General features: G+C 41.9%; 2 protein-coding genes across 8 annotated transcripts in view; one reads left to right on the plus strand and one right to left on the minus strand.

Moving 5' to 3' along the window:
* The first annotated feature begins 904 nt into the window (after positions 1-904).
* Positions 905-11906, plus strand: MAP3K19 (mitogen-activated protein kinase kinase kinase 19). Its single transcript, XM_075001714.1, has 4 exons — positions 905-3298; positions 5619-5762; positions 5987-6684; positions 11849-11906. The coding sequence occupies exons 1-4, from the start codon at positions 905-907 to the stop codon at positions 11904-11906; spliced, it is 3294 nt and encodes a 1097-aa protein (XP_074857815.1).
* Positions 11907-17371: 5465 nt separating this feature from the next.
* Positions 17372-19175, minus strand: part of CCNT2 (cyclin T2) — a 44467-nt gene continuing 42663 nt past the window's right edge. For all 7 annotated transcript variants that reach the window (XM_075000695.1, XM_075000696.1, XM_075000697.1 and 4 more), the window contains one exon: positions 17372-19175. This exon is cut by the window's right edge. The gene's annotated coding sequence lies outside the window, so the exon portion shown is untranslated.

The following is a 19175-nucleotide window of genomic DNA, read 5'->3' on the forward strand; positions in this document are numbered from 1 at the left end:
CGCGTCGGGCGCTATTTCGAAGTTAACTTCGACGTTAGGCGGCGAGACGTCGAAGTCGCTAACCTCATGAGGGGATCAGAATAGCGCCCTACTTCGACGTTGAACGTCGAAGTAGGGACCGTGTAGATGATCCGCGTCCCGCAACGTCGAAATTGTGGGGTCCTCCATGGCAGCCATCAGCTGGGGGGTTGAGAGACGCTGTCTCTCCAGCCCGTGCGGGGCTCTATGGTCACTGTGTGCAGCAGCCTTTAGCCTAGGGCTTCTGGCTGCTGCTGCTGCAGCGGGGGATTCATGCTGCATGCACAGGGTCTGCAACTCGTTGTCGGCTCTGTGGATCTTGTGCTGTTTAGTGCAAGTGTGTCTGGGAGGGGCCCTTTAAGGGAGCGGCTTGCTGTTGAGTCCGCCCTGTGACCCTGTCTGCAGCTGTGCCTGGCACCCTTATTTCGATGTGTGCTACTGTGGCGTGTAGACGTACCCTCGCTGCGCCTATTTCGATGTGGTGCTGCGCAACGTCGATGTTCAACATCGACGTTGCCAGCCCTGGAGGACGTGTAGACGTTATTCATCGAAATAGCCTATTTCGATGTCGCCACATCAAAATAGGCTACTTCGATGTAGGCTTCACGTGTAGACGTAGCATATAACAATCAAACACCTTTGCATTTTCTGTGTTGATATTAGACCTGAAAATGAGTGGAATATTGAGAATTTGCCAGAGAATACAGTTGGGAATATGTTCTTGATTAAAATAATTGGTTATTGCCTCAGAATTGTATATTTCATGTCCCAAATGCAAAGCAAATTATTAATAGTTTGTTCTGGAACTTGCAGTTTCTCCTGGTACCAGTGACATTTCAACCTACAAGAACAGTTCAACTTCCCCCTTTAAAGGACAACAAAGTCAATGCAAACACTGAGTATTATGAATTGTGTACCTATACTTATGAGTCCCTACACCATACTTTACCAGCCTCAATCAGCCAACCAACAGCACAAGCAGGCTAAAAAGTTACCATACCAAGATTCTACTAGTGCTTCTGATAGCTCCACTTCAACAGGAAACCAGGATTTCTCTAGAATGGCTAGCTATTACAAATACTCTGGAGACCTAAAAGAACAAACCACTGAAGTAAAGCTAAAATGCAGTGAAGCTGATGTAAGTATTAAAAATGAACAGACTGATTTTGAAAAATACCAGTTTTCTATAACCTATGAAAATTCAGATACTGTGAACACAGCCAATATTTTTGATGAAAGTCATGTTTACTTCAACTCCAGCAAAATTGCAAACGTCAAGGAGAACTGTGAAAAAATCGAAGTTCAGTGTCTTGCATCAAGCAATACAAACAATGTAAGAGCTGCAAACTGCTGTGAGAGAGACTTACGAGCAAGGAGTGCCATTACTGCTTATCTAAAGGAAGTAGATGTTTCAGAGGTGACCCCAGGTTATACTTGGCGTGCAGGTGTAGACACTGTGAATACTGTGCTTGAAAATCATGATTTGAAATCAAGTTGCAAAAATGAAGTGGTAGAATCATATCGTATACGGGAGGATAAATCTGTAGCTAACAACAATCTTCACTTTTCTGCTGGGAAAGCAGAAACCAGTGGTTGTCCAGTAGTCTCTGGAAAAAATGAAAAAATAGCAGTTTCAGAAGCAACTGAGTCAAAAATCAATGAACCAGTGCCTCTTGTCCATATTACATTATCTGAAAAACATGAGCCACCTAAGGCACCACAGATTGCCAAATGTCTCTCCAGAAAAAAGGGTGTCTCTTGTAGCAGGCCTTTTCATGTGAGTCACAGCATCAACATACTAGCTCACAAAGAAAATGACAATAAAATAAAAACTCATAGAAATAAACCTGCTTCAAAACTTGAAATGACTAGAAAAGTACCACAAGATTTCATTGTTTCTGATGAGAGTTCCACAAACTGTAACACAAACAATACCAACATCAAGAACCAAATTTTCCCTTCTGTGGGGATGTCTCATATGGAATCTGACACTTCCTCAAAGCTTCAGAAGAAAAGACCTCAGATGAATAAATACCACATTCAGAATGCTCAGAAATCTAAACAGCAAGCATTTCCTTACATCTGCAAAAGTTCAAGCAGCCTAAAGAAACATGTTACTACATTTTCTGTTCCACAGACACAATCTGCCTCAGATATCTTGAATCTGAAATATAGTGACATGTTTAAGGAAATAAATTCAAATGACAAAGGCCCAGGGATTTATGAAATGTTTGGGACACCTGTATATTCTCAATTGCGTGGACTTAGCCAACATGAGAGCAGATGTTACAGGGAAGATTTTGCTCCTCCACCTGGGAGATACACTGCTAATAACCATAAATCTACTTGCACTAATGAGAAAGACAATAGCAGATTAAGAAGCATCCAGAAAAGAACACATTCTAAACCCAAGAACATGACAGGCATTAAACAAAAGCACATAGATTTAACACCTAAAAAGAGAAGTTCTAAGTTCAAAGATAGCAACACAGAGCTGGATGTTGCTGTAATAACTTCTGGTCCAGACTGGCACATAAAGACTTCAAGGAGCACACCATTGTTTAATGAAGATGAAGGTCAGCAGTTTCTGGTTCTGGAGGAGTTTTCACAATTCACGAAACAAAATGAAATCTTTCTGAATTCAAACTTGCCAACTATTAAAGAAGTCCCTTCAGAGCAGTCTTCAGATAACAGAGATGCAGCTAACAATCAGATCTTTGCAACCCATGCTCATAATTTTCTGGCTGATGATACAGATCATGCAGAATGTGTTGCTTTAGTAACTAGTTTAACAAAGGCCGATCAGAATAACAAGTGTGTCGTCCAAGGAAGGGTAGATATGAATGACTCCATTAATCTGGAAGCAAACCAGACCTTCCACAAGTCTATAGATAAATATGAGGCACTGTTTGAATTATCTTTTCCAGACAGAGCAAACTGTGTGTCTTCTCAAAGAAAACTAGCGCAGGGTTGGATACACATGTCTGAAAATAGTAATTCAGAAAATGCATCAACTCAGCATCCAACAAACCACACTTTAAATGCTGCAAGCCCAGTTTTCCAAACTTATCAAAACATTCTGGACTGTGCAGATAATGGACTGACTTACGAATTGCTTTGTTGCCTGGCATCAGAGCTGCTAGCACTCGATGAAAAAGATACTGTCTCTTCCAGAATACCCACAGAGAATACAGAGTCTAAAACACAAAATATTTTTTCTGAAGAAGAAAGAGGCAGTGTGAATGAAGATGTCAAAGACATGGGAAGTGCAGAGGAACAGGTAAAAACAAATTTCTCATATCTTGCTATTTGTTTCCCCCATGATGTAGCAACACAATCAGCAGAGAAAAACATGAGTCCTCTTAGCAGTCAAGCACATGGCAGCCTGACCGCATCCAGAATTTTTGTACTAATTTAATCCTCAGCTGGTGTGAAGACAAACTTGCGTATTAGAAATTTTCCAAAACTAGAAAAATGTATGGTTTGCCCACACTCCTTTGAATACCTACTCACTTTTCAGCACTTTAATAGGCAATTGGGATCAGGCAGAGCATCCATCTTAAAGACCATCAGAAGTGACAAATACTCCTGACCAGCAGTGGCCATATTCCAGGGTGAAAGGAATAATTAAGGAGATACTAAGATGAGCAAGGCTAAAACAATGAGCCGTGATAAAATGGGGAAACTGGATCAAGAAAAGGGACAAGAGAGATTTTTGCCATAGAAGGTGGGTGCAAAAGGGAACTCAGGGTAGATAATTGGGGTGCAGGAGGGTACGTGGGGTCTGGGAGGGAATTTGGGTGAAAGTGAGAGTTGTGACCTGGGGAGAAGGACTGGGGTGCAGGGTCTGGGAAGGGGATAGGCGCAGGAGCAGGGGTGCAGAGGGTTTGGATTGTGAGCTGGTTCAGGAGTGCAGGAGGAGGAGCAGAGGGTTGGGGAGGGCAGAAGAACTGGGGTGCCAGGTGCAGGCTCTGGCTGGGAAGTACTTACCTAGATGACTCTAGTAGCAGCCTAGCAGGAGCCTTGGACAGTATCTCTACCATCTGTGCCCCTCCACACCACTCAGAACAGCTGTCTGTAGTGGTTATGTAATCTCTGAGTGCCACAAACTGGGAGGGGGATGGGTTCTGTGCCCTGCAGGTACAGCCTAGACAGCTCCTAGTGGCTAGTTTCTGGCCAATGGGCAATGCAAGATTATGCTGTGGATGGGGAGAGCACATGAAGCCTCCTCTCCCTCGGGGTCATGGCACCCAGAGAAGCACCTGGCCCTTGCAGCTGTCATAAGCGGGGACAGAAGACAGGGAGCCTGCCTGAGGCTCTCAGTAGGCCACAGGACAGTAGCAGGATTGATTTGGGTTTATGGTTGAATGGATCCAGCTGTTGGGTGGACTATATTTTGCTGACCCGTGGCTTAGTTGATAGGACACTGAACCAGGAATCAAGACTCCTCTTCATATCTTCATATCTTATCAACTAATCTGCTGTACAGTACTCCACCCTCAAAATTATTCCCAACTTGTTTTAGAGCAATTGTTCTGGAGGAAACAATTTCTAGTATTGGGATATATTTAAATATATTATCTAGTCCAGGCATGACCAAACTTAATGGCCCTCCAACCCACATTCAACAATCTTCACAAGTTTCAGAGCCAGGGGACACCTGCTGGGAGCCAGGATTCAGGGCTTAAGCCCCACTTCTGCTGAAACCTCAAGCCCCTGCATGAATTAAGCCTTCAAACTCCTCATCTTGCTGGACTGAAGCCCCTACCCCACCACCCCACTGCAAGTCACTGGTTCTAAGCGTCTTTCTCTATTCCAGATTAGTAGGTGGAGAAGGGCAGGTAACATGGGAGGCTTGTAAGCCCCACCAAGCCACAGTTTGACCACCCCAACCTAAACCAAGGTTATCATCAGATTGATTCTTCGGGTTAGTGAGAAGTAAGTACTTGAGAACCAGGGTGACAGACCGAGGGATATCTTGCCATCAAACTTTCTTCTCAGATGGATGCCTTAGCATGCTTTCTGAATGGCAGTCAGTATTGCCTAGTACCATACTTACACATTACTTAGAAGTACTCTATGGGCTTGTCCACACTACCACCTTCCTTCAAAGGAAGGATGGTAATTAGGGTCTTGGGAGTTTACTAATGAAGTGCTGCAGTGAATAGGCAGCACTTCATTAACCAAATTCTCCTCTGCGGCAATTTTGAAGTTTTAAACTTCAAAGTACCGGCACGTGTCTAGCTGCGGCTAATCCACTGGTACTTTGAAGTGATGGGGCAACTTCAAAGTCCCCTTACTCCTCATAACTTTTCAGTACTTCGAAGTGCCAGGCCTGTGCATGGCAGCACTTCATTAGCAAACACCCAACACCCTAATTACCATCCTTCCTTCGAATTAAGGGAGTAGTGTAGACAAGCCCTATGTGTAATTGTGCCTATGGACTGACAAGGAGCCTTGTAATCTGATTACCCTGAAGCAATGATATAAAGAATAATTTTAGATTATAATTTTTAAACATGTAAATTATATTAAAATGAAGCCCTTGTCTTTCTTTCTCCTCTGGCCCATCATTATCTCTCTGACTACCACTTCTCTAGCAGAGTTACCTTAAAGCTTTTCTGGTACCAAAGAGGGAAAGTGACTTCGATGAACCTACTGTGTTTCCAGAAAGCAGTCTAGCTAATAAGGATCCTATCACATGGACTAGAGGTGAAATCCTTGGAAAGGGAGCCTATGGCACTGTAAGTTAAAGGCTGAATTAAAAAAAATGCATTTTTTTGCCTCAAGCTATATAATTTCTTTATAAACTATTTCTCCTATTATCCCATTTACTGTAGCTGTCAAAATATTTTGGATTATACAAATGAGCTCTAAATCAATTTTCCTGGTGTATCTATAGATATATATTTCAAAAAAATCTGTGTGTTTAATTCTTTTTTTTTCTTAAATACTGGTTTGATTGCAGGTGTACTGTGGTCTGACAAGCCAGGGACAATTAATAGCAGTAAAACAAGTTGCTTTGGATACCTCGGATAAAGTCACTACAGGAAAGGAGTATCAGAAGCTGCAAGAAGAAGTTGACTTATTGAAAACACTAAAGCATATCAACATTGTAACCTATTTAGGAACATGTTTAAAAAACAACATTGTAAGTATTTTCATGGAGTTTGTTCCTGGAGGCTCAATTTCCAGTATTATTAGTCGTTTTGGGCCATTGCCTGAAACTGTCTTTTGTAAATATACAAAACAAATTTTACAAGGGGTTGCATATTTACATAAAAACAGTGTGGTACACAGAGATATCAAAGGCAATAATCTTATGCTTATGCCAAGTGGTGTTATAAAGTTGATTGACTTTGGATGTGCAAAGCGTTTAGCATGGGTAAGCCTTAATGGAACACAAAGTGAAAGGCTCAAGTCTGTGCATGGGACTCCATATTGGATGGCACCAGAAATAATAAATGAATCTGGATACGGAAGAAAATCAGACATCTGGAGCATTGGTTGCACTGTGTTTGAGATGGCAACTGGTAAACCACCTCTGTCTTCCATGGCTAAGCTAGCAGCTATGTTTTATATTGGAGCCCATAGAGGACTGATGCCTTCATTACCTGACCATTTCTCAGGAAATGCAGCAGACTTTGTCCATTTATGCTTAACCAGGTAAGTAGGGTTTCCTTTTTAGTTTAATACGTATATTAGTTTGAAATATCCACTTTTGATCTTTGATGCAGTTTCTCAAAGTGTTTGTACAGGTTGAACCTTTCTAATGCGGAACTCTCTCATCTGGCAAACGCTGTAATCCAGCATGATTTTAGTTAGTTGGATGACCACTTTTCATGGGTGGGGGCCACATATTGCATGGTTTGATAAAATTTGTTTCCTGCCACCAGTCCTGACTCTCAAGCTACGTCTACACTACAGCACGCTTTTGAAAGGTGCTCTTCCAGAAGGCATCTTTCAAAAGAGTGCGTCTACATGCAAAAAGTGGATCGAGCCTGTTCTTTCGAAAGCGAGCATCCACACAGCCCAGGGCGCTCTTTTGAAAGAAAGGGCCAGAAAATGCTGCAGACTTGCGGGGGGGCGGGGGGGGGGTGTCGTCGCATGGCAGACAAGCCCTTCTGGGGGCTGCAGCCAGCTGTTTCCTTAAAGGGGCCCTCCCAAGCTCCCTCATCTGGCACACACTGAGGGCTGCTTTGCCACCCAAAGCTACCAAACACTGAGAGAAGCTATGTTGGGGAACACTATGGACCCCCCCCCCCAGCAGTTCTCTGATGTTCTACCCCTAGAGGCCATGGTCAGTCTCCTGGCCCCATTGCTAGCGGCCAGCCTCCTGCAGCTCCAGGGAGGCATCCTGACAGACACTCTGCTACAGGCTGCCCTCTTGGGGTGATGCTCACACCCCCTCCCCCAGATCATCTGGTGCCTCTGGAGCTGTCCCACAGCACAAAGTAGTGGGACTGGCTGGTGCTGGGGGACTGGGACAATGACTGCTGGCTCCAGAACTTCTGCATGACAAGCAGATGTTTCTGGAGCTATGTTTCTGTCTCATCCCAGCCCTCCAGCACCACAACACCTGGATGTGTCCCATGATCCCCCTGCAGAAGAGGGTAACTATTACCCTCAGGAAGCTGGTCACCCTGGACAGCCACTGCTCATTCAGGCACCAGTTCAGGGTGGGCAAGGCCACTGTTGAGGTCATCCTCTGGAGGTGAGTCATGCTCAGGTCACATATCCACCACAGGGATGCGGGGGGCGGCAGGTTGCCTAGGGACTGGGAAAGTAAGCCCTGGGGCACCAGGGCAGGGGTGTGAGGGGGTTGGGGGGGGGCTGAAGGGGACTGGAAGAGTGAAACCTGGAAGGGACCAGGGAGTGGGGCTCCAGAAGGAAGGGGAGATGGAGCACCCTGCCACACACTCATGGGCATGTTCTCCCTCCACCCCATGCAGGTCATCAGTGATAAACTGCTTTGGGGCCCTGGGAGTGGTGGGAGGTGCATGGGGCAGGAGGAGCTGACCGAGCATGGCCTGCCCAGGCCATGATCAGCTGAGCCAGTTCCAGCAGGGTGGCTGGACAGAGGTCAGCTGGGATCAGGGCAGCAAGGTCAGGGGCTGCAGGGGGAGCTGATGAGGGAGCAGGAGGTGGGGTCTGATGGGCAGTCATGGCCTAGGTGAGCATTTCCAGGCTGCCTACCATCTGATTCCAGGCCTCCCCCTCTACTGCCAGTCACTCCTGGAGGACGGAAGTCATGTCATGCAGGACAGCTGTGTGGGCAGCAGCAACAGCAGCCTACCCCTCCCCTTGGTGGCACTGGCGCATGACCCAGAGGAAGCCCTGGAGGGGCACAGGAGGAGGTTGGGTCTGGGCCTCCTCTGGAGCTCTTCTGGCTACGCAGAGAGCTTGGCCAACCCCCAGCTAGTGGAGCTAAGGGGACAGAGGGACGACCCATCAGTACTGCGACCTGGCCCCAGGGGCAGTGCCCCCCACCCCTATCTGATGGTCCAGGGGGATACCGGTTGCTGGGTGTCCCCACATTAGTGGGGCATGTGCAGGTTTTAATCACAGCCCCCTTCCCTCTCCAGCTGTGTGGCCTATGGTGCTGTCTATGGGGGCAGGTGCCGAGTGCCATGCACAGCCCCCTCCAGGGCCCAGGAAGTGTGGTTGTCTAGGGTGTGTCCAAACTGGCAGCAATGGTGATGTGAGGGGCCCACTGCCAGCTGTGGCAGAGGTGAGCGCCCACTCCGCACATGCTGGCACATTTGAAATGCATGGGACCTACCTGAGCATCCCCTCAGGAACTCAGGGGTGATCTGGCTGGAGGGAGCCTGGATGGAGATCTCTGATGACAAAGCAATGATGAGCGGCCCATTGCTAGAACCCTCATCATTGCTGTGGTGTTCAGGATCTGGGCTTGTTGGGTGGGGTATGCTGGCCGCCATGGGTCCCAGCACGCTCTTTGGGCTCATTGTTGGCTCCAGCTCCGGCCTGATGGTGTCAAGCACAAGTGGTTAAGCAGTTGAGCTCCTCAAAATGTAGCTAGGTGGTGGCTGCTGCCCCGAGTGGCTGGCTGCACTCTGGGCCTGGCGGTAGGCCTACTACAGTTCTTCAACTTTGCACTTGATCGACTGTGCAGGGGTTAATGTGTGCGTGGGGCCCTGGGAAGTCAGGCCAGCTGACAGCCAGAAAGCAGCAGCATTCCAGTGCTGCCTGCTGGTGTGGAACAGGAGCTCTTTGTTCCCCCATTCCCCCACCCCCATAAGGTTTTTGATTTTGGCCTTGCTCTTCTTCAGCCCCTTGCTGGCCTCCTGGGAGCCTTTGTCCAGCTGTGAAGGGGACCCCTGGGGGATGCAATACTCCTGGTCAAGTACCTTTCTGAGCTGTAGCATCACCTAGTGAGCATGCTGCTGGAGGCTTGTATGCCTGCAGCCAGCACATTCTCAGCTTCCTGCCATGGGGTTTCTGGGACACTCCATCTATAAATGTGGCCGGATACAGACCACAGGCACCCCCCCACACCTTGTGCTGACAGGGCTGTCTTCATGCTCCAGCTGTCTGGCACCACAGAGGATTGCCCTTTTGAAAGAGCAGCCCACAGAGCAGCTGCATTCATTTTCTTCCAAAGTAAGGGACTCTTCCTGAAACAGGCATGGAAAAGTGATTTCTAAAGGAGGCCTGCATTCTTTCAGAGGAATGCATTTTGTGTGTATACACTCCACAGCGTATTTCAAAAGGATGCCCTCTTTCAAAATTTATTTCAAAAGACCTTGCTAGTGTAGACATGACATCAGTGTTCTGTACTCTTATTTAGCTGTAATTTACACCAAACGTCTAAGAGTCCAGTAAGCAATGGAAGTGTTGGTAATGTGCTAGATAACATGACCTCGTGTGGTCCAGCAAATTTTCTCATCTAGCTCCCATAAGGTCCCCAGGGTACCAGATGAGAAAGGTTGAATGAGTATGTCGTCGTTCATCAGTGAAAGCTTAGGTTATCTCCTATAAACAAAAATGCCTCTGTAACATGTCATTAACTTACAGCATTCCAAAAAAACTTAAAGGAAACCTAAATATGAAAGTTTTTACTGCCATTTATCAAAACTTCTCAACCTCATTTCTCTTGGGTCTTGTTCCCCATAAAATTGTGGCCTCCTTAGTTATTTGGAACTACAGCATGCCATATTTAGGCCTCTCTCTTAAAAAAGCCCTAATTACCAGAGAAACAACTTACAAGACTAGGTCATAAATGAGGGAGCTCTCAAATGACTATTTACATTTGTATTAGAAAATTCTTTAGCCATTGCCACAGTAGAATGTATGTTCTCTTCCTGAAACAGCACACTCCCCTACCCTTCATTCAGCAACCAGGGATTCTGTTTTACAACATTTACTTTAAAAAAAGTGTTAAAATAGAGATAGTTATATAGCAATTTACTCCCACCACACCAGAAAAGTTACAGCACAAGAGGCAGTTTCCTGCCATTGGCATTCCAGTGATATTAATGGGAGCCTTTTCTAGGCAGCTGAGGAAAGAATTTGAGCACCATAGGGAGGCATAGGATTTAGTGGCTAAGGAAGTGGCCAGAGCGCAGGAGACCTGGCTTCTACTCATTTTGTTATGAGCCTGCTGATGAATCATTGTCCCTTTGTGCCTGCTTCCCGTCCCACAATACTGTCTTGCTCATCTAGGTCTGCAGAGAAGAAACCTCTGTAAAATAGCTACTGATAAAATGTAAAGGAAAATTGCATATTTATTCACTTAGTGATTTTACATTTACTAAGATGCTTCCAAAACAAGAATTTTAAAGCACTTTATATTAATTTAACATTAATATCCCTGTGATGCAGGTCTTGTATCAGTTTTATGAAATGAAGGAAGCAGCACGGTGTAGTCTACCCATAATTAAAGGCTGCAAAGATGCAGCAAATCATGGCACTCTCAACCTTAAGGCCACCTTGCCCCTGGATATACAGCCAAGGACTCTGAGAACTAGTCCAAAAAGAAGTTAACGTACCTTACTATATAATTCTGAAATACTGAAAAAAATCAGACAATTAAAGACAGGAAATGTGGTAACCCCATGAGTTTTGGTATTATACCTGGGTTTATGTACAGTGAGCAGTAATAGGAAAGTCTGCTTTAAAACAGTTAGGAGCAGCTTCATAAACACAATTTGGAAAAATTAAATGTATGGACAGAAAACTGTGATATTCAGTTTGAAAAACAAATTAAAATACGCATACTGAAGCATGAACAGAGGAAAGAAACCTAGAAAGCAGTGGTTCCAGTGTTGCCAATTCTTGTGACTGTATCATGACTATTGCCATTTGGGCTCCTCGAGTCAAGTGATCTGCAAAAGATCTCAGCTTTCATATAATAAATACTAAGTCTCTAAACCATCTGGTTGTGGAGATAGACTTTTCAAGCTTATCTGAAAGACTCAAAAATAGGAAGGGGAAAAAGTTGTCAATTCAGGCGTGGTCATTGCATATATTTAGAGTCAGCAAGCAAAATAATTATTATTTTAACAACTTTTGATGCAATTACCCCTGGATTGGCCAGATTAGAAGAAAACTGTTGTCTAAATGGAAGGAATTAAGAGTGTCAATGAAATCAGAAGGCTTGGAAGAAATGATTTAAGACTACTATCAAATTAATGTCATTTTACACTTTTCATCAAGGAGTGTGATGCCACACCCCCCTCCCCCAAGAAAATTTAGGAAAAAGACACTAGAGAAGTGATGAATTATGATACCTAGAGTTTATCTAAAGCAATATGCATGTTTTGTAACTGTTTATTTTCTGTATTAATTCCTTAACACCACTATTCAGAGATCAACATGAGCGTCCATCTGCTCTACAATTGCTGCAGCATCCCTTCATGAAATGAAGAGAGTGAACTTTCCAAAACTTCGGCCAATGTATATTTTTTCACTCATATCAACAGTACAAAAGATTCATTTGCATTTGATTTGAAAATGGGAGTGTAATAATTTACTAGATTGCATCAGCCAAACAGTGGAAAGCACCTGCGAGACTGAAACATAATTAAAATTAGTTTGATTTGTGATACGAAATGTTTATCAGGGTAGGGGAATTTGGTTGCCATTTGTCCAATTTTTTTCTAAGCATTTAAGCAAATGCCATGCATTTTTTGCTCTCAACTTGAAGAGGCTTAAAAATAAGTAATTTATAATATTGTAAAAAAGAAGTTGAACAAGATATTTTTATTCTGTAAATATTTAAGTGGTAAAATATCTAGTATCAGAAAGCAGCATCCTGAGAATGCTGCTCAGGTGTATTTCCCAAACAGAATTTGCCAGTTCATTAGATGTGGTTGTGGAAATCATTTGGGCTGCATCTACACTACAGAGGTCTTTCGAAAGAAGCCTTTCCGGAAGATCTCTTCTGAAAGAACTTTTTTCAAAAGGTGTGTCCACACACACATAAAAGCAGATCGAAAGAGCAATCTGCTCTTTCAATAAAGAGCATTCATACAGCCCCTGCTCTTTTGAAAGAACGTAGCAGGGATAGAAAAATCCAGCCCTATGAGGACAGTTCTTTAGAAAAAAGGGCCTGTGGAACATCTACATGTTTTCTTCAAAAGAATTTTCAAAAGGGGGCACTCTTCCTGAAACAGGAAAGGAAGAGCAATATTGAAAGGAGCACCGTATTCTTCCAATTTATTTTTGAAAGAACACTTTTTATGAGTAGACGCTCTGTGGGATCTTTCGACATAGCCTGGAAGAATGAGAACTTTCTTTCTACACGCTTAAATCTACACTAGCCCCATCCTTTCGGAAGGGGCATGGTAATAAGTGAGTTGGGAAGATGCTAATGAGGCAGCATCTCATTAGCATAACTGCAGCCACATGCAACTTGAAAGCACCGCTTTCAAATTGCACACCGCCCATGTAGACAGGGGTCTTTCAAAAGGATCTCCCAGACTTCAAAAGCCCCTTCTTCCTAAAACCAAATAGGAAGAAGGGACTTTCAAAGTTCGGCGGTCCTTTTGAAAGGCCCGTCTATACTGGCAGCGCGTGATTTGAAAATTGCAGATGGCCACCATTGTGCTAATGAAGTGCTGCATATTCATGGCAGTGCCTCATTAGCATCTTCCCAACTCACTTATTACCATGCCCCTTCCTAGTGTAGACATAGCCCACAGGGTCAGCATAGAACATGGGTACAAACAGTGTACCCTGTAGCTGTGCACTTGTGCAACAGATCAGGAGAAATTCAAATGCCAGCTGATTAGTATTTCTATTGGTGGTGCATGTTCATACATGCCTCAGTGTTCATGAAATTATTCCACACATGAATGGAAAAAAATCCACATATGGATGAGAAACATTAGAGTGAACATTGGCTATAAGTACAAATAAGTTTTGCAGAGTCCATTTAATATCAGTTGCTTATAGAACAGTAAATTAGTTTCAGCCAACAGACATTTGGGAATCTTTACTGCTGGTGGTTTATCAAAGATTAATTGGCATATCTGCTCTATATACATATTCTTTAAAACTACATTTCCTGTTTGCTCTGGAAATACAAATGCTATGACATTTTTGATAAGTTTTCCCCGTTTTCTATTAGGACTGGTCACTTCACTTTGGCATAGAGAAAATTTCACTTGTTTATATCACCACTGAATTAGCATGTTAGATGGGTAAAATGTGGAAGGGGGCTATTTGAAATGTGACTAGAATTGCAGTATTAGAGGGAAATCCCTGGCAGCTGTAAAGGAAAACCTTTTTACAGGATTGAGGCATGACCTTTACACCGATGTATTGTACTTCACTGATAAACAGCAGTAAAAATACAGGCCACATGGTTAAGAAGTGCTTGACTACAATATGAATTGTATGATGCTATTTGAATCATTACAACTCATCTGTTTTCAGCATCCTGGTTATGATTTAATAGAATAAAGTTGATTTAAGCTTTTGAAATTTGACCTATATGGGTCACCTGAGAAGCAAGAATAGGAAATTTCTGGTTGGATAAGATGTAATATTGTGGATATAAGGCAGATATAAAATATACATGGGAACACAACTGCTTATGGAGGTTTTGAGTTATCACGCTACTCTGACCTCAGAGAAATAAACCTTCTGCTTTGTATACAAATCGAAGTTTATAGAAACCCATCCACTGTTATTGTCTAACTTCTCCCATTCAGGTATATCTTATTCTTTGAGGGTCTAGTTCTAAACAACATTGAAAATTTAGTCACTTAAGCAATTTTAAATATTTTACCTGAAGTGACTGTGGAGCCAAGTCTGTTTCAAAAGGCACTTAAACACAAAGAAACCAAAATCCATCCACTTTTAATAGGTCTCAAGAGAACTTTAGGTTTCTAAATATGTAAGTCCCTTTGAAAACAAGCTTTAGGAATATAATTTATTTAAACACATTTGAGAATTTTACCTTTAAAAAACTCTGGTATAACTAACTCCAGGAGCATCCTGCACTACTGCCAATCATTAGCATTTACAAGTCATGAACTAGACCCTGCCCCCCTCACCATGAAAGCCAATTAATACATTTTGCCCTCTTGTTTCTAAGACCTTATAATTAATTCTGCTTATAGTACCAGTTTCCTCTGCTTAAGAAAAAGCTGAGATTCTCATATAATCACTTGAATCCTACAAATGAGACACTAAACACCAAGGCCGTATTTAAACTGGCACAAATCTTCGAAATAGCCATGCTAATAGCCATTTAGAAAATTACTAATGAGGCACTGAATTGAATATTCAGCAAGTCATTAGCATGCTTCCAGTTGCGCTTTCAAAAACGCGCAGCTCTGCGTGATTACATAGGGGTCCTTTTCGAAAGGACCCCGCGGATTTTGAAATCCCCTTATTCCCCCTCAGCTGAGAGGAATAAGGGGATTTTGAAATGTGCAGGGTCCTTTCCAAAAGGACCCCCATGTAGCCGCCCCAAGCCACGCGCATTTGAAAGCAGAGCTTTTGAAGCGCCACAGCTGGAAGTGTGCTAATGCTAATGAGGCACTGTATATCCAATTCAGCACCTCATTAGTAATCTTCAAAATGGCCATTAGCATGGCTATTTCAAAGATTTACACCAGTGTAGACAGCCCAAGTATCAAAAGCTGGCAAAGCAGATAGTGCACAATTCAAAAGTAATTGAGTATAGATTAAAATGAAGAGTTACTGCGGCACCTTAAAGACCAACAAATGTATTTGGGTATAAGTTTTTGTGGACTGGAGCCCACTTTGAGAGGTGCATGATGTGAAATTTCCTTTTGGCATGGATATATACACATGCAAAAGTGTGAGTGCCACCTTACTATGTGCAGGACCAGTGCTACTGAGGCCAGTTCAATCATGGTAGATGTGGCCCACTCTCAAAAGTTAAAATTACTTTTTCAGTGAGCTAGACACTTCCAGTCTCTATTCAGACCTAGCCTGACAGTGTCAAATTTGCACATGAATTCCAGCTCTGCAGTTTCATGTTGCAGTCTGTTTTTGAAGTACTTTTGCTCAAGTATGGCAACTTTCAAGTCTGAAGCTATATCCAGACTAAAAGACTTCTGTTGACAAAATTTCTGTGCCGTAATCCTAACTTCACACTCATTTCCAGACTTACTTTACAGAACATAGACCAATTCTTATACAAAGCCCTTGTAAATTGGATCTTCTCTCTACACATTATCTGTACACATTATACTATAGGAACCCTGTCCTATGACCTTACACATCACACATTTGCCTGTTTGCATTAGGGCAGTCTTAAAAAAAAAGATGCAAAGTAAAGATGAGCATTAATTTCACATGACATGTATGTAGCACTAACACTAAGTAACAATACACAGGGATGCACTGGAGCAGTTTGTATTAAGAGTACAAATTTTGTCAAAATTCTAACATTTCCCTGTAGAGTCTTGCCATAAAAGCTACTCCACTGAGTAACATAAATCCCTGATGCTCTGGTAATATCGGAAAGTATTTTAGCATCTATTTAAGCCTTTCATTATTTAAAGAAAATTTCAACACTTAACAATATTTGTTGCTTAAATGTTAATTTTTCTATTTCTCAGAGAGTACGTAAGATTTTAAAATCAAATTTCATTCACTAAGTTAAAGACACTATAGACACTGTCAGAACTTCAGAGGCCTTATCTAGAAATAGAAGTTGTAGCACCTTAGCTGCACCAATAACTTATGGGAAAGGAATTTGCTATCTGACTACAAGGCAATTTCACATGTATAAATGCAGCCACATTAGGGGTTGTTCCATATAATTATAATGCTGAGACCTGCCCTGAATTGGCACTTATACTGGTACAAAAGGGTCATGGGAGAAATGGAAGAATCAACTGGATATGATGAAACAGATATTAACATAGTTATAGAATAGCCGGGTCATACCAAATTCTTAGTTCATGTTGGTCAATTTCAGTCAGAACTTAAAAAGAGGTAAAATTATTTCAGTTGTTTAATTCTGACCTTCCAGGGTGTCAAAATTGTAGATCTTCTGACCCAAAACGTTGTGCATACAAAGGTTTGCACTACTGCTACCTTTACTTCTGTGCCGCTTCTGGTGGTGCTGCCTTCACAGCTGGGCAGCTGCTGGCCAAGGAGTCCGGCTTTGAAGGCAGAACTACTGCCAGCAGCTGTGCAGAATGGCAGCATGGTATGGTATTTCCACTGTTATTTCTACACTGCTGCTGGCAGGCAGCTGCCTTCATGCCCAGCTCTGAAGGCAATGCAGAAGGGTGGAAATACTGCAAAGTCCCCTAAAACAACCTCGTGACCCCCTTGCAACTCCCGTTTGGATTAGGACCCCCCAATTTGAGAAATACTAGTCACCCCCATAAAAATTTGTGTAGTATAAGGTAAAAGCACACAGAACACCAGATTTCATAGGGGGAGATCAGATTTCACGGGGGGAGATCAGATTTCAGTCTGACATTTTTTCACCGCTGCAAACTTGCTAGGGCCCTAAATATACCTACATGATTCAATTTTAAAAAAAGTAAAGAAAGCTTCTAAATCAAGTTCTTGGACTTAATTTGAATTCAAACCCACCAGTCTCCATTATATATCCCAGTACAGATGGTTAATTTTTCCTTTAAACTCAAATTTTAAAAAGGTATTATAGCTATCCTGAGTATAGGCAGCATAACATAATTCCAGTTCTTAAAAATACCAGTTCAACTATTATGCATTACTTTTTGAATTGCATATTAAAGATTTGTTATTAATAGAGGTATACTTTAACCAACTATTTTAACAATTTGTTAAAAAGAGTTATTTTCCCCCCACTCAATCATAGTCAGGAAAATCAGAACCACTAGCTCCCACATACACCTACAATCCTTTGTGTTCTAATATATCAAAAGCAATGTTGAATTGTGCAAGGCCCAAAGTTAATCAGCAGTTTTTTTATTTACAAAATTCCCATCGGAGTAAATTGGATGCCACACATATAAAAAGCAATTAAAATGACTTGATGATCAGCTAATTCTTTAAGAAGGTGAAGGATTAACAGCAGAAGAGTGATGTTGACAGGCGTCTCATTCTGCTTTGTTGGAGTATGTATGATTTTAAAAAACACAAATTTTAATTACAGATAATAGCTACAATGCTCTTAAGACAGTTCTACAAGGCCTTGAATGTATTTAACTTTACACACTTACTACATGAGCATTAATACACATTCTGATGTGGGGAAAAAGAACAGAAGCCCCCACTTTGTTTACATCAAATGAAAAGCAGGCATTACACTTTTTTTTTTTTTTTTTTTTTTTTAAGAGACAGACAATCTATGAAGTTCACTTTTCTGGAGTTCTATGCATTTCTGCAAAGTTAGACGCTGCTGTGAAAAAGGTTAGGGAAGTTAAACTATGTTATTTTTTAAAACGGATAATTGCTTTCTGCTTACATTGAAAAACACCGTAAATGTTTTGCCATCAAATCCAAGGGATTTTGCAGGTTTACAGCAAAACCAGAAAGATAAATATAGGAAATAGGACTGTATTTTTGTCCAGTGATGAGGTAAGGAACTTTATTAATAAATAGTTTTTACACAAGTTGTCCTTGAAAAAAGACAAGTGAAGTTTTAATTTCATAAAAGGGATGCTTTAAAATTGCAACTGTCTATTTTAACATGAAACATTTACCTACATCGAGCAGAAATTATATACAGCACTTCAATTCTACCCAAATACCAAAAGTACTAGACCACAGCAAGATACAGTACATTGTCTAGGGTACTTTAATTCAGTACTTCCACCATTAGCAAGGAGACTAAAGATTCAACATACAGTAGAATCTCAATCCACACACTTCAACATATCACAAAAGATTTAATAGTTGAGCACTGTAGTAAGGTTTCAGAATTAAGACTTCATTTTTACAAAATACATAGTGTATTTTCTAATAAATTCACCCAAAATTGTAACAAAACTATAATCAAAGTGAACAAAGTACATTGTGATGTATTAACTTTATTGCATTTATTCATTCATTTATGGGACCAGTAGTGATCCTGTAAACAGTTGGATCATGCCATTATTCAAAATTCAGTAATTTGCATGGGTTCAGTCACTGTGAATTAGTAGTATTTTGCTGTTTTCTCCCCATATCAACATAATCACAGAGAGCAAGACTTTGATACAGAGATATACATATTTACACAATTATAATGCAAACTAAAAATAATCTTATTTGTGGATATTCCTTTCAAAGAAATTGAAATCACTGTTTGTTCACATTAACCTAGGATTGACCCTTTGTCAATGTAATTTCACAACCCCCTGGAATCAACCTGAACCACCTGTGTAAAAGTCATCACCTCAACTGAGGAGCTCTGGTCTTTTTCATTTGCTTTTGACCATCATCCGTTACCTGCCTGGCATTTTATGTCCAAGTTATTAACATTATATGCTACACTTATAGTAGAATAAATTGCTGTATCCAGACTGGATGCATTGCATGGTAGTTATTTAAAAGGCTTACAAGCAAATAGTGATGATTGGTCAAAGTTATTTTTAAACACAATTTACTGTTATTTCATCTTTTCATTATGCATATCACTTATCAATTTTTCAGACTTAGTCCTGTGGTGGAGAGGAAACAGACTAGTAAGAGAGTCAGGACATATCCAAAAACAAAAAAAGTAAATATGT

This window comes from Carettochelys insculpta, chromosome 8 (assembly GCF_033958435.1).
Source record: "Carettochelys insculpta isolate YL-2023 chromosome 8, ASM3395843v1, whole genome shotgun sequence".
NCBI lineage: Eukaryota > Metazoa > Chordata > Testudines > Carettochelyidae > Carettochelys > Carettochelys insculpta.

Bases quoted from the DNA above. Each gene is read 5' to 3' on its own strand.
- MAP3K19 (XM_075001714.1), top strand. From the start codon at position 905: ATGCAAACACTGAGTATTATGAATTGTGTACCTATACTTATGAGTCCC. The intron at 3,299-5,618 runs GTAAAAACAAAT...CCACTTCTCTAG, and splicing joins TGGGAAGTGCAGAGGAACAG to CAGAGTTACCTTAAAGCTTT. The intron at 5,763-5,986 runs GTAAGTTAAAGG...GTTTGATTGCAG, and splicing joins GAAAGGGAGCCTATGGCACT to GTGTACTGTGGTCTGACAAG.